Raw genomic sequence first — 12,610 nt, forward strand, 5'->3', positions numbered from 1 at the left:
GGACAAATCACAACAGAAGGATAATGATAAATGTTTATTGATAACGCTTTCGCTTTGACGTGCTGGACCTGCTCGAATCAGCAAGTGCGAACAGCACTTTGCAGCTAAGGTTGTCGTCGTCGTTGTCATCGGCCAACTCCATAATGGAAAAATTCAAACAAAAGAGGGGGTGGATGCTGGCCCGCACCTCCTATCCCAGTTCTCGGTGAGGCCCGTCCAATTTGGTGTCCACACTGCCCCCCCCCTCCTCCCTTCTCTCCCTTTTCCTTCTTGTCTCTAGGGCACTCCACTCCTGAGTGATTTTCTCTTACCCCATACTTCATCCACTGTTGCGCCCCGAATTGAGTAGTGCTACCCACCGGGGAAAAAAGAAGTGCCCGCGACCCTGCAAGGGGAATTACCCTCCTGTGCTCAGACTCATACCTCGCTTGGCTTATCTCTAGGGTTCTCTCCGCGGCCACGGGATGTCCAAGGCAGTTGCCCCGGGGTAATTCTCTCCGTGGCGGGGAAAGGAGATAACAGACTAAAGGGGGCAAGAGGGCGTGGTTCGCTTTGCCCCAGACCAAGCCGACCACATGGTTCCAGACAATAATCCCATCGTATGAGCATGAATGCCATGCTGGCCAATGTCTCTTTCACGTGTTGCATGCCATGAAGTCTCTACAGTACATATGTACATAGGCGACACGCACATCATCATATTCGCTGGGTCTGGCCCCGGTCGCTATTCACAAGCCAGATCGATAGCTCCCTACCATAGGTACGATCTTCACATGTGAAGATGGGTCTTATCGCGACGCTGTCATCAGTGGCTTCATCTGCCAGCTGCCCGTGATTGTACATAGTCCGGAGTATCTCTGGATACGGAACAGATACATCTGATAGCTACCCCCTTTGCACACCCCCAATCAGCCTCGGCTTCGGTCCCCATGCCCATCCAGCAACGTCGGCCCGGCTGGTGAAAGAACCAGATTGAAGCACAAATCGGACACGTACACTCCTGGTACCTGATCGTCGCCGTCACCTGAAAGCTGTATCCGCTGAAGCTCGCAAGATCTGCTCGACGGAGTATGCATGGAGTCCAACCGGGCCGGTCAATCCGAATGCGAATCCAACTTTTGACCAACCCAATGGGTACTTGGTGTAGTTGAGACAGCTGAAACCGGTACACAAGAGACCCTTCACACTGAATCACGCTAAGCCCATACTAACTGGGGGACCTGCCTTAATGGAATCCTGTATGAACGCATCTCGAAGCCAGCTAGAACGGTCTCCTGCAGGTACCGCTTCTTCTCGAGGCCTGGGCTCACCGAGTCCCAAGTCCAGTATCAGCCCATCAGAACCGTCCATAGGGCTGGGGAAAACGAGGTCATGGCATCGGGTGAAGTCGGAGCACGTCCAGCTGGAGGGGCATTGTGCCATACTCCATTTTTTTTTACCTCGCCTGTTACGGCAAGGCCCAGTCGTTCCAGCGTCGTGGTGCGGGGCTTAGTGTGGCTTTGTTTGTCTCCACGATGATATAGGAGGCTGTTTTTTTGTGCGGATTGGCCGTTCATTCTCAGGTAAGTATGCCGGACAATCCCACGGATCGCGGGTACTATTGTAGATCGCGCGACTGTCCACCCAGGAGACGCGATTGCTCCCCATCGCAAGAAGAAATTTTCATCTCGGGGAAAGTACTGTACGGGGTAAAGAGGACTAACAAGAACCAGGAATGGGGGCTCCGGTGTGGTGGTCTACGGGAGACTTCCGGTGCTGAGATTTTTCATGTTCTCCCCCAACCCAAGCGTTCCCGTGTCTGGAGCCGCGGGCCCGATTCAACTCGGGCAAAAGACTCGGCATTGCCGTGCCGACTCGGTCCAGCACAATTTGCAAGTTGGCCTATTCAGGACAAGGTGGACTGGCGTGCTTGTGAGCCCGGTTCTCCTTGGCTAGGTGATTTTGCCTCTCTTTACGAATTTTACCCGGAGTACAATGTTCCTACTCCTACCTTCTCTTTTGCGCCCTCCCCCACACTTCGCCCCCTTCCCCCTTTGCCCTTTGCCCTGGCCCTCGGAAATTGTCCCGCCATACAATTCGCACATCCACCGAAATTCTTCCGAGGCTCGGCTTTGGTGGCCACATCGGCGGTTTCGTCCTCTGGGGAAATTTTTGGAGCCGTGTTGGAGTATAGATCCCATTAGCTAAGGATTTAGCCAAGACCTGGCCTAACGTACGTGCTCTCGCGTACACCGCGCCGCCCTGATGGGTATTTTCTGCCCCATTGCGCCCCCCCTTCTCTATCCCCTCCCCCTCTTGGACTGCCCTCAAGGTTCCCCCACTCGGAAAAGCGCGGCGCCGGTGATCCGACGGCCGTCTTCCGCAAATTTTTCCCCTTGCCCCCTTTATCCGACTTGCGGAGGTTTCCTTGTCCAGAACGATTCTCCGCATGGAGCGGTGAGTCTCCGGGTTGCATTGTGTCTGTGGGAGGCAAGTTGTGGAGATCCATAAATATTTGGCTTGTTTGATCCCATAGCAATTCCCAATTGAGTATCATCCCACACTGAGACTATTTGTTGCACCATTGAATTTTCATGCGCGACATTTGCAAAGATGTGCATCAGTCGCTACATGCAGCATCCCATCTCCAAGTCAATTGCAATGGCAATCCATTGCCTACTACTAGTTCAAGTTCCCTTATCATCACTTCCTGTACTATGACATCGGAACAATGTCCGGCCGATTCTGCCATCCATCTCCGCCTCGTGGCGGAGAATGGACGGCGGTCGAGTTCAGCGCCGCGAACAGCTATCGTCTCCATTAGCCTGTAAATTCTGGCCATAATTTCACATCCAGAGCTTCATCTCCATCCATTGAACCCCAATATCCACATTTGACTGCCCTCCCATCGGGCCGCGCTCAAACCATGGCCCCTCCGCGCCAACGCACCACCGCAATCGTGGACGACTCCAGGTCCGAAGCTTCAAGCAGCACACGAGAGTTCAACAAAACGACCACGAATAAACGGAAAACAGGAGCAAACAAGGACAAAGCACCCGTGACCAGTGCACCAGCCAACGCCGACGTTACAGACGAACAACCAAGGGTATGTACCATGCAGAGCTTTTATGGGAGCAGGAAACAAAAAACGACGTCAGTCGAATCCAGACCTACCCCAGAGGCCGCAAGTACCTGTCACAGGGGGAAAAACTACTTAGCAACCAAAGCCAGCATTGCTAATCTCACCCTAACAGGTCCCCTGGTCCGACCTCCCTCTCGAAATCCTTCACTCCTATCGGCACGCCCACAAACTCTCCACACCAAGCGCCTTCTCAAACGATTATTCCCGAATCGTCCTGTCGCAAGGAATCGGTCTGCGCTCACCAACAGCGCTCGCCGCTCGCCGTGCGCAGTCCCAGTCCTCCTCCTCCAATCGAGATAAATCAAATCACACCTCGCGCGATGGCACATCCAGCGATGACGCCCCACTGCACAAAATCACCGGACAAGACCGCGTCAGCAAAGACCAGTTTGCGCTCGTCGTGCGGAAACACTTCAACAGCGCCGGGATGTCGGAACAAGAGAGCATTGCTCGGTTTCTGTATACCGTCCGCGAAGAGCGACGGGGGCGACAGTTCCGCCTGCGGTTTCAGCCGTAGACTTACTCCTGCTCCTGTTGCTGCTGCGTAGCTTGCATGAACTCGGCCGCGATCTAAGCCTCGGTCCTGGTCTGGGCTCTCAGGTACCTACATGCTAACTGGATTGGGCATTTGGTTTTCCTGAGGCGTGGCTGGTTTGGCTTGGCTGGTTCTGCAACTATTTTCTTGCTCGGCGTTTCCCTGTTCTCGTGAGATTTTATCGTGGACTAGAATTAGCGCGTGTGATTTGTTGAGGTCAGTCTGTGTCTGCATGGACTTTTCGGGGGTGGGCTTGCTTTTTTTTACATGACTGTTTGATCTGTCTTGTGTGACTTTCTTTATGATACCCATGGCGTTCGGATAGGTGATTGTTGTTTGTGCTTGTTTGTATGTATGTACTGTATAAGTTTCCTGGCGTTGTGGATGGCTATTTTTAAGTGGCTGTAACTATTAGGATAATTGTTACCTAATTTACCTTTCATCAACCTCGAAGGAGTGCCAAATCTTACTAGTATTGATTGAATTCAAGTTCAACCTTGGAACCTCCAGGGCTTCACTTTGGAAGTTGGAACTGTAAACTTACAGGCTTCAACTTGAACCTGGTCTGAAAATGCGAGCGTGGGGGAATATATAATCAAGCCAAATTTGAGATTATCATCCAAGACAATAGCATATAGTATTGGATGTTGGCAACCTTCAAATCATAACACCTGGCATGAAAGAAAAGTGTAATAAAGTACCAAGTTGGAATAACTGTTTCGTCTCCATATCAATCTTTATACTTGCGTCTGCCGAGCTGGGGTATCGGTGCAAACAGAGCAAACACACCGCCGCCCTTGATCGCCGTCCCGGAGAACTCGCTCTGCGACATCCAGCGCTGGCTGCAACCCTCAAATCGATTGTCCAATCCTTACCAGAATGAAAACGCCGTCATACTAGTCGCCAACTAAAATATCTACACCTAAAAGTTCTCCCGACCGAGTCGAAGCAGTGCCCGCCCGCTTTATATCCCACCCCACCTTCACTTCCGCCCACCAGAATCATGGAGCGCAACGACACTCCTCCCAATGCGCAGCAGCGGAACCCTCAGCAGCAGCAGTTCCAGCAGCAAAATGCACTAGGATCTGCCAGCCAGGGCCCGACTGGCCCGACCGGAGGCCCGCCACAACTCCCTCCTCAGATGTTCACAACCGCCGCTCAACTGCTGGATTTGACAGATAGTATGTGAAAAAGGCATGACTAGCATCCAATTCCTCATTTGCTGATGCGCAAGCCTTTTCTTTGCTTTACAGAGAAGCTAGTCCTAGTACTGCGCGACGGAAGGAAACTCGTCGGAGTGCTTCGAAGCTGGGACCAATTCGGTATGACATGGCGATCTGCTGCGGCATTGAATACCTATCTATACACGGGACATTTGGCTTACCATATACAATCATTGATATGATGCAGCAAACCTTGTGCTTCAAGATACCGTTGAACGCATCTACGCAGGAAAGGTCTACGCCGATGTTCCCCGCGGCATCTTCCTGGTGCGCGGTGAGAACGTGCTCTTGCTGGGCGAAGTGGTATGTGGTTTTTTGAAGACCTTTTGGTGATATAACCGACACTAATATGATATTTCACGATGGATATAGGACCTTGACCGCGAAGATGAAATCCCCACCACTGTGACCAAGGCGCCGTTCGAAGAAGTTTTCGAGCTCAAGAAGCAAGAAGATAGCAAGCGCAAGTCCGGCGACAAGAAGCGACACACCGAGCTTTCAGCCCTTGGATTCGAGCCCGAGCACAGCGGCGAGATTCTTTTCTAAACCACTGCCCCTCTGTTTCTACCGGCGCAGTCTCTCCTGAATTTATCCTCGAAGCCCAACAAAACACCACTGTGCCGTATTTCAACTCAACAGCTGGGCGATCTCCATGACAGGATAACACCAGCTTCCATGGGATATGGCGCTTAATTGCTATCTGCCCGCATCAACATTACGTGCCGTGGCAGATGGCCGGGCGCTATTTTTTTGCCCAGCTTTTGCACGCCTATTCTATTCCCAGTTGGCTCCATGGACACATTTACATGGGCTTATACGGAGGACCTATAGCAGTTGATGAACAGGCTGCATCTGAGGCGAGAGGTGGCCCAGCCTGGTGCATTTTGGCTCTGCCTTTGTCCCTCCGCATTCCATTGCTGCTGAGATGTGTGGTTGTTTGCTGATACGCCGACACTACTTCATACTTGGCTTCTTTTTCTTATCCTAGTTCATAGCAATATCTGACGAATTGACGGTTCCGAGTCACTGAAAACAAAATGAACTTTACAGTGAACAGAATTAGGTACTAACTCCCTAAATGATGGTAGGTATGTCTGGATTGGTTGCCGCCTAGCTTCAACTTCAGAAAATGTATGATTTGTAACAAAGTTACAAACTAAGGCCCAGGCCCCCCCAGGCTAGGCTATCAGTAACGTGTAGATAGATCTTGAGAAGCCTAAAAGCTATAATTTATCTCTCCAGTAGGGAAAATGTGGAGAGGAAGGGGGGAGGGGGCAATATCAGACGTTGGACCAGCTACTACTACTAGTATTTCGGTGTCTGAAAAATAGGAACAGAGTAATCAAATAGATTTAAATATCCATGGATTTAGGTGAAATTTATGTTGATAATTATAGTAGTAGTCGTGTATTTATAGATTTTAGCCTGCTGCATGTAATCTCACAACCAGACTATCATTTCCGTAGAAAGGTCAAGGCACCAAGACACAGTGCATCTACCCCACTTCTCATAGTTGGTTGAATGACAGGAGCGAAAAGAGCGGAGTGATTTCCTGGAATCTCTTCTGTGCGAGATTCTGCCTGTGCCTTATCCCAAAGATCCTGATCAATGCCACCGAGGAGCCAGAAACAACTCGGTATTCCTCGACAGGTCGCCAGAGTCGAAAAATCCTCAGCAATACTAGTCCGCGGAATGTCATCATCAAAATCCTCGAAGTGAGTTGAGAATGTCGCCGCAATTTGAGATGCAGCTTCATGGTCGTTCAAAGTAGGAGGGAAACGTCTTGTAGGTGTGAAAATAGGTGGTTTAGGTGAGCCACTTGCTGCGCATTCAGCTTCGACGATACGCCTGATTCCAGAAATAATTTGTTCCCGGATCTCTAATTTAACAGATCGGAAGTCAACACCAATTTCTGCTCGGTCAGAAATGATATTCTCTGCCTGTCCAGCCTGGAGACTCCCAACAGTCAACACGGCCAGATCATTGGGGTTAATTTCCCGGCTCACGACACTCTGCAGCCGAACCACGATGTGTGCAGCGAGAAGAACTGGGTCCACGGTCTGATGGGGCTGGGAACCATGACCACCACGTCCAAAAACAGTGATCTTCATACTATCAGCAGCAGCCATAATAGCACCAGAGCGTGAGCCAATGCTTCCAGCCCGCAATCTCATAACATGCTGACCAAGGCAATAGTCCGGAACTGGAACTTTGGAGTATAGTCCATCATCAACCATTGCCTGGGCACCTCCACCTCGCTCTTCGTCTGGTTGGAATAGAACAATCAAAGTCCCGCTCCATGAATCCCGCAGCTTCACAAGCATCTCTGCCGCGGCGAGCAGACAGGTAATATGCATATCATGACCACAAGCATGCATGACTGGTTTCTCGACCCCCTCAGCATCACTCATGGTGATGGAACTGGCGTAGGGGAGACCGGTTTGCTCTTTCACTGGAAGTGCATCCATATCTGCTCGCAGAAGTACGGTTTTGCCTGGGCCGTTTCGAAAGACACCGGCAAGACCGTAGCCTCCGATGTGAGTGTGGATGTCGAAGACATTCCATTGGGCTAGGTGGGCTGCGAGCTTTTCCGAAGTAGATTTCTCTTGCCGAGATAGTTCAGGATGCGCATGAAAGTATTTGTAGAGGGCTTCATAAGGAGCTAAGTCAAATGACGCGGATTTGAGGAGGTCGGTTAAATTGGGTGTCATTGTACAATGCGATCAATGTGATGTGATGGTAAAGTTGAGGAATATAAGATCAAGCAATGAATTGAAGTTAACAGGTCAATTCCCTGATGAGTCAAAGGGTAGCCTAGGAGATGTCTCCACTGTGGTAGTTCCTACTCGTATGTGGGAGGCCCCGAGTGGAGGCTTATCGATAAACCCGCCAAGAATCTGCCGTACCTTTTTTTTCTCGCTGGATTTTTCTCCATCACCGCCAGAACTGCCTCCCCGCACGCCACTATTCGAGAATTTCTCCCCTCACAGTCATAGTCACCATGGCGACTCTGGCGGAGAAGCTCGAGAAGATCAAGTCTCCCAAGCTGCAGAATCAGCACCATGTAAGTTACCCGCTCGCCCGCAGCGCAAATCATATCTCTAACCAATTCAACCTGGACAGACCGCTGTGGTGCTCTCTGCAGTCGAGGACACTCTTCGCGATCAAAAGGCCGACTTTTCTTCGACCGCATATTTCGCTGCTCTACTTGCCCTCCTCTCCCAGTCACTTTCTGCCGAGCAAGGTATCGTGAACAAGGACCTCGCCACATCCGTTGTCTACCTTCTCGATATCACCACCACCTACGTCCCCGAACCCATCCTTCGTTCCAAGTTTTCTCAGATTCTCACCAGTCTCGCCCCGGCACTGTCTCTCCCCGAAATCGAAGCTCCCCTCTTGCGCCCGTCAATTGGTTGTCTTGAGTCGCTGCTCATTGCCCAGGATGCCGCAGCCTGGAACCTGCCCCACACAGCAATTGGACCGCGCCGTGCGACGGCTGGTCTATTGAGCTTGTCAGTTGACCACCGTCCTAAGGTGCGAAAGCGTGCCCAAGAGGCTCTGATTAAGGTGCTCAAGACACCCCCTCCCAGCCCGTCGCTGGACCACCCGGGCGCGGATATGTGCGCAGAGTCTGCGATGAAGACGCTAAGCGACAGCATCACAGCCGCCTCCAAGCAAAAGAAGGGAAAGCGCGATGCAAACAGCCACGAGAACCACGAGCCTCTGATTATTCACTCCCTGCAACTGATCAAGACTATTGCCTCCGCATCGGGCGGCTGGCCCAGCAAGAAGATTGAGTCGCTTTGCGAGCTACTGATGAATGCGTCTCGCTCTAGCAACGAGTATATCACTATGGGCGCTTTCGAGGTCTTCGAGGTTATCTTCGAAGGCATGGCCGACGAGTTCTCGTCCTCCAAGCTCCCCCGTCTTCTAGACGCCATCTCCGAACTCAAGCCCGCACAGAACGACTCACAGCTCCTCCCCCCTGGATTGCTGTCCTATCTCGCGGATATGATGTTTCTGCACAGATCAATCCCGAAGACACATTCGAGAAGCTGCCGGGTCTTTTCCAGCTCATCTCTGGATTTTTGGCCTCGCCCTCGCACAACATCCGCATCTCGGCCTCTGAGTGCCTCATCTCTTTCCTGCACAACTGTATCCCCAATAGCGTTATTATCGAGCCATCTGTCTACGATGAGAAGACTCTTGAGAAGCTGGCCCACGCGACTGCTGACCTGCTCTCCGTTAAGTACCAAGCTGCGTGGATGGAGGTGTTCAATGTCTGCTCCGCCATGTTCGACTGCTACAAGTGGCAGTCCAGCCCATTCCTTGTTGACCTCGTCTCAACTGTCGGTGAGCTGCGCAGCAATGAGTCGTTCCACGGCAAGAAGGAGGCCGATGGTGTTTTAAGCAGTGCCATTGAGGCAATGGGCCCTGAGGCTATCCTTGAAATTCTGCCCTTGAACATCATCGAGCAAAAGAAGGGCCAACCCGGTCGCGTTTGGATGCTGCCTATTCTCCGTGATAGTGTTACCAACACAAACCTGCGTCATTTCCGCTCAGAGATGGTTCCTCTGAGTGAGGCGCTTTACCAGAAGATTGTTGACTTTGGTGCTGCCGAGAAGTCCGTCGAAGTGAAGATCTTCGAGACTTTGGTACAACAGACTTGGGGTATTCTGCCGGGCTACTGTGAACTGCCTCTCGATCTTGTTGAGGCTTTTGACCAGAGCTTCGCTGAGCTTCTATCCAACGTTCTTTATAAACAGACTGAGCTGCGTGTCGAGGTCTGCCGCGCTCTCCAGAACCTGGTCGAGTCCAACCAGGCTATTCTTTCTGTCGAGGCTGAGCAAGACGACTTGATCCTGCAGCGCCGAATCACGAAGGCCGCTGCTACCAAGAACATTGAGCATCTGTCTGGCTTCGCTAGTAATCTTTTGGCCGTGCTGTTCAACGTCTACAGCCAGACGCTACCGCACCACCGCGGATACATTTTGCAATGTATCAATGCCTATTTGAGCATCACCCCCGAGAATGTAAGATATCACCCCGGAAGTCTAATCTAAATAAGGACAGTCGACTAACTTAATACTTCACAGGAGCTCAATGAGACCTTCACTCGTGTGATCACAATGCTCGAGTCATCCTTGACCGAGGAGCAGAAGGAGATGCCCGCCCCTCAAGGATCATCCGCAAAGATGCCGCCAACTTCCCACACTTTGATCGATCTGGTTATCGCCATGTCTATTTACCTGCCCCGCTCAAGCTTTGCCGGACTTTTCGGCATGGCTGCCGCTATTCTCAACGGATCGTCGCCTAACCCCGATCAACAACTGATCAAGAAGGCATACAAGCTTATCCCCCGTCTCGCTTCGACTGAGACTGGTCGAGAGGCTCTCAATGAGCGCAGCGGTGAGCTTCATGCTCTGATGCTTGCGACTACAGACAAGACCCCCGCGTCTGGTCGACGAGACCGCATGCTCGCGATTCACGAGCTCATCACACACCTTCCTACTTCTGACCTCCATTTTATTCCCTCCATTCTGTCAGAGGTTGTCCTGGGATGCAAGGAGAGTAACGAGAAGGCACGTACCGCTGCCTTCGATCTTCTTATCCACCTCGCCAACCGCACCTGTGATGAGGAGCGCAACCCTGCAGGCACTATGATTCGCAACTCACTGGTACCTCACATGCCAGACGACTCACCTGATGCCCCTGCCACCATTGAAGAATTCTTCACCATGGTTTCTGCCGGTCTGGCTGGCTCCTCTCCTCATATGGTCGCTGCTTCCGTCACTGCGCTATCCCGTCTCTTTTTCGAGTACCAGAGCAAATTGAAGCCTGAGATTCTTGGCGATCTGGTCCAGACCGTCGAGCTCTTCCTTACCAGCAACAACCGTGAGATCGTTCGCTCTGTCCTTGGCTTCGTCAAGGTTGCTGTTGTCATCCTGCCTGATGAGGCTTTGCGCCCGCGTTTGTCGGCACTTGTTCCTAACCTGATGGCCTGGAACAAGGAGCACAAAGGTCGTCTCCGCAGTAAGGTCAAGGGTATCATCGACCGACTGGTTCGACGCTTCGGTGCTCCGCTCATGGAGGCCCTTGTCGGCGAGGAAGACCGCAAACTGGTTGTGAATATTCGCAAGCAGCGTGAGCGCAGCAAGCGCAAGAAGAAGGAGGGCGCTGCCGATGATGATGAGGAGGATGAAGACGAGGAGAAGGCCGGTGCCCAGCAATCCGGAAACGCTTTCGATAAGGCAGTCTACGGCTCTGATTCCGATTCCGACGACGAGTCTGATGATGGCGCCAGTGATATCGATGTGGATGACGGACAAGCTCGTATTAAGGCTTCTGGAGGCAAGAAGAGGGCTGGCCAGAGCACTCAGTACATTCGCGAGACATCCCCGAAGATAACCCGCTGGATCTGCTGGCTCCCGACGCTCTCGCCAATATTTCCACCACCAAGCCTAGCGATCGCTTCCTGAACACTGGACCCGGCTCTAAGAAGAAGCGCAATGCCAAGTTCGACGCAGATGGCCGCCTCATTCTCGGTAATGATGATGCTGATGCTGATGTCGAGATGGGCGGTGCTGGTGAAGGATCCGGCGGTGTCAACGCTTATCTCGCTGCTGTCAGTGGCCCCGATGCTGTTCGTCGTGGTCAAAAGGGCAAGGTCAAGATGGGCCAGGCAAAGCGTGGTCACGATGATATGGACCTGGATGAGGATGAGGCTGCCGCAGTCGGTGAGAATCTCCGCTCCAAGGGCCCCGGTCGTCGTGGTCTTGGTGCTCCCAAGACCCCTGGTGCCCCCGATGGTCGGGTTGAAAAGCGTTTCAGCCCCGGCCGCGGTGGTCGCGGAGGTGGTCGTGGAGGCGATCGTGGCTTTGGTCGCGGTGGCGGCCGCGGTGGTGATCGCGGCGGCTTCGGTGGCCGCGGTGGTGGTCGCGGTGGTGATCGTGGTGGCTTCGGAGGTCGCGGTGGCGGCCGTGGTGGAGGCCGTGGAGGGGATCGTGGAGGCTTCGGTCGTGGTGGAGGTCGCGGCGGTGATCGCGGCGGCTTCGGTGGCCGAGGTGGTGGTGGACGTGGTCAGAGACGCTAAATGTTACGTCTTTCCTTTTTCTCTACGGATCAGATCTATGGAGGCTGGAAATAATGAAAAGCTTCAGCATAGGTATGAGGAGTCTTTCCGGATTACTGAATTGACAATCGTTTGAACTTGCATTTTTTTCTCAAATCCTGCTCCAATCTCGTTTTGTCTTTGTTTTTTTTCTTTCTTATATTGTGGGCTTGCTTGTTTGTTAGACGGTCAGTTCTTAATACCCCCTTCAATCTCGATTCCGTATGGGGGTCGACTCGGATCCACAGGTCTATTTGATATCACGGACTTGTCTTCATGTCATGATTACGAGCAAAAAGTTTGTTAGGAAATTTGCACATAGAAATTTGATTCTATTGATGAAATGATAAGAGTTTCATTGTATGTATCTCTATCGCTAGTAGTATGTACCCAGGCTGCGGTGGATGGAGTGTAGAAGTTGAATCGGTGCATTGGGTCATGCATGCCACAGTAACCTCTAGTAAATATGGAATGGTTCAAGTTATACGGTGTCGCGGCTCGTATTGGTCATACCAATTCTATGAACTCTCGCTTCCAGCAGCATAATTATCATAGAGCGTACATCTCTTTCTGGCAGGGTCACTATTTGAAGTGTTGGTTCATCCGAGGTCTTCATAGGG

At 51.9% G+C, this 12,610-nt stretch overlaps 4 protein-coding genes across 4 annotated transcripts; 3 read left to right on the plus strand and 1 right to left on the minus strand.

Moving 5' to 3' along the window:
* Positions 1-2,905: 2,905 nt before the first annotated feature.
* N7509_001709 (histone deacetylase complex subunit SAP30 Sin3-binding domain-containing protein) lies at positions 2,906-3,638 on the plus strand (the record flags this gene model as incomplete). Its single annotated transcript, XM_056626346.1, has 2 exons — positions 2,906-3,085; positions 3,234-3,638. The coding sequence occupies 2 exons, from the start codon at positions 2,906-2,908 to the stop codon at positions 3,636-3,638; spliced, it is 585 nt and encodes a 194-aa protein (XP_056492141.1).
* A 1,021-nt stretch (positions 3,639-4,659) lies between these two features.
* On the plus strand, positions 4,660-5,425 carry N7509_001710 (U6 snRNA-associated Sm-like protein LSm1; the record flags this gene model as incomplete). Its single annotated transcript, XM_056626347.1, has 4 exons — positions 4,660-4,837; positions 4,910-4,978; positions 5,067-5,182; positions 5,252-5,425. 4 exons carry the CDS (start codon positions 4,660-4,662, stop codon positions 5,423-5,425), a joined length of 537 nt encoding a protein of 178 aa, XP_056492142.1.
* A 908-nt stretch (positions 5,426-6,333) lies between these two features.
* Positions 6,334-7,590, minus strand: N7509_001711 (M20 family metallopeptidase; the record flags this gene model as incomplete). Its single annotated transcript, XM_056626348.1, has 1 exon — positions 6,334-7,590. One exon carries the CDS (start codon positions 7,588-7,590, stop codon positions 6,334-6,336), a length of 1,257 nt encoding a protein of 418 aa, XP_056492143.1.
* A 290-nt stretch (positions 7,591-7,880) lies between these two features.
* On the plus strand, positions 7,881-11,972 carry N7509_001712 (mRNA-binding protein RRP12; the record flags this gene model as incomplete). Its single annotated transcript, XM_056626349.1, has 5 exons — positions 7,881-7,943; positions 8,003-8,804; positions 8,855-9,912; positions 9,976-11,212; positions 11,260-11,972. The coding sequence occupies 5 exons, from the start codon at positions 7,881-7,883 to the stop codon at positions 11,970-11,972; spliced, it is 3,873 nt and encodes a 1,290-aa protein (XP_056492144.1).
* Positions 11,973-12,610: the final 638 nt, after the last annotated feature.

The sequence above is a fragment of the Penicillium cosmopolitanum genome (assembly GCF_028827165.1).
Source record: "Penicillium cosmopolitanum strain IBT 29677 chromosome Unknown utg000004l:1.0-4361866.0:1.0-4365735.0, whole genome shotgun sequence".
In the NCBI taxonomy this organism is placed as follows: Eukaryota; Fungi; Ascomycota; class Eurotiomycetes; order Eurotiales; family Aspergillaceae; genus Penicillium; species Penicillium cosmopolitanum.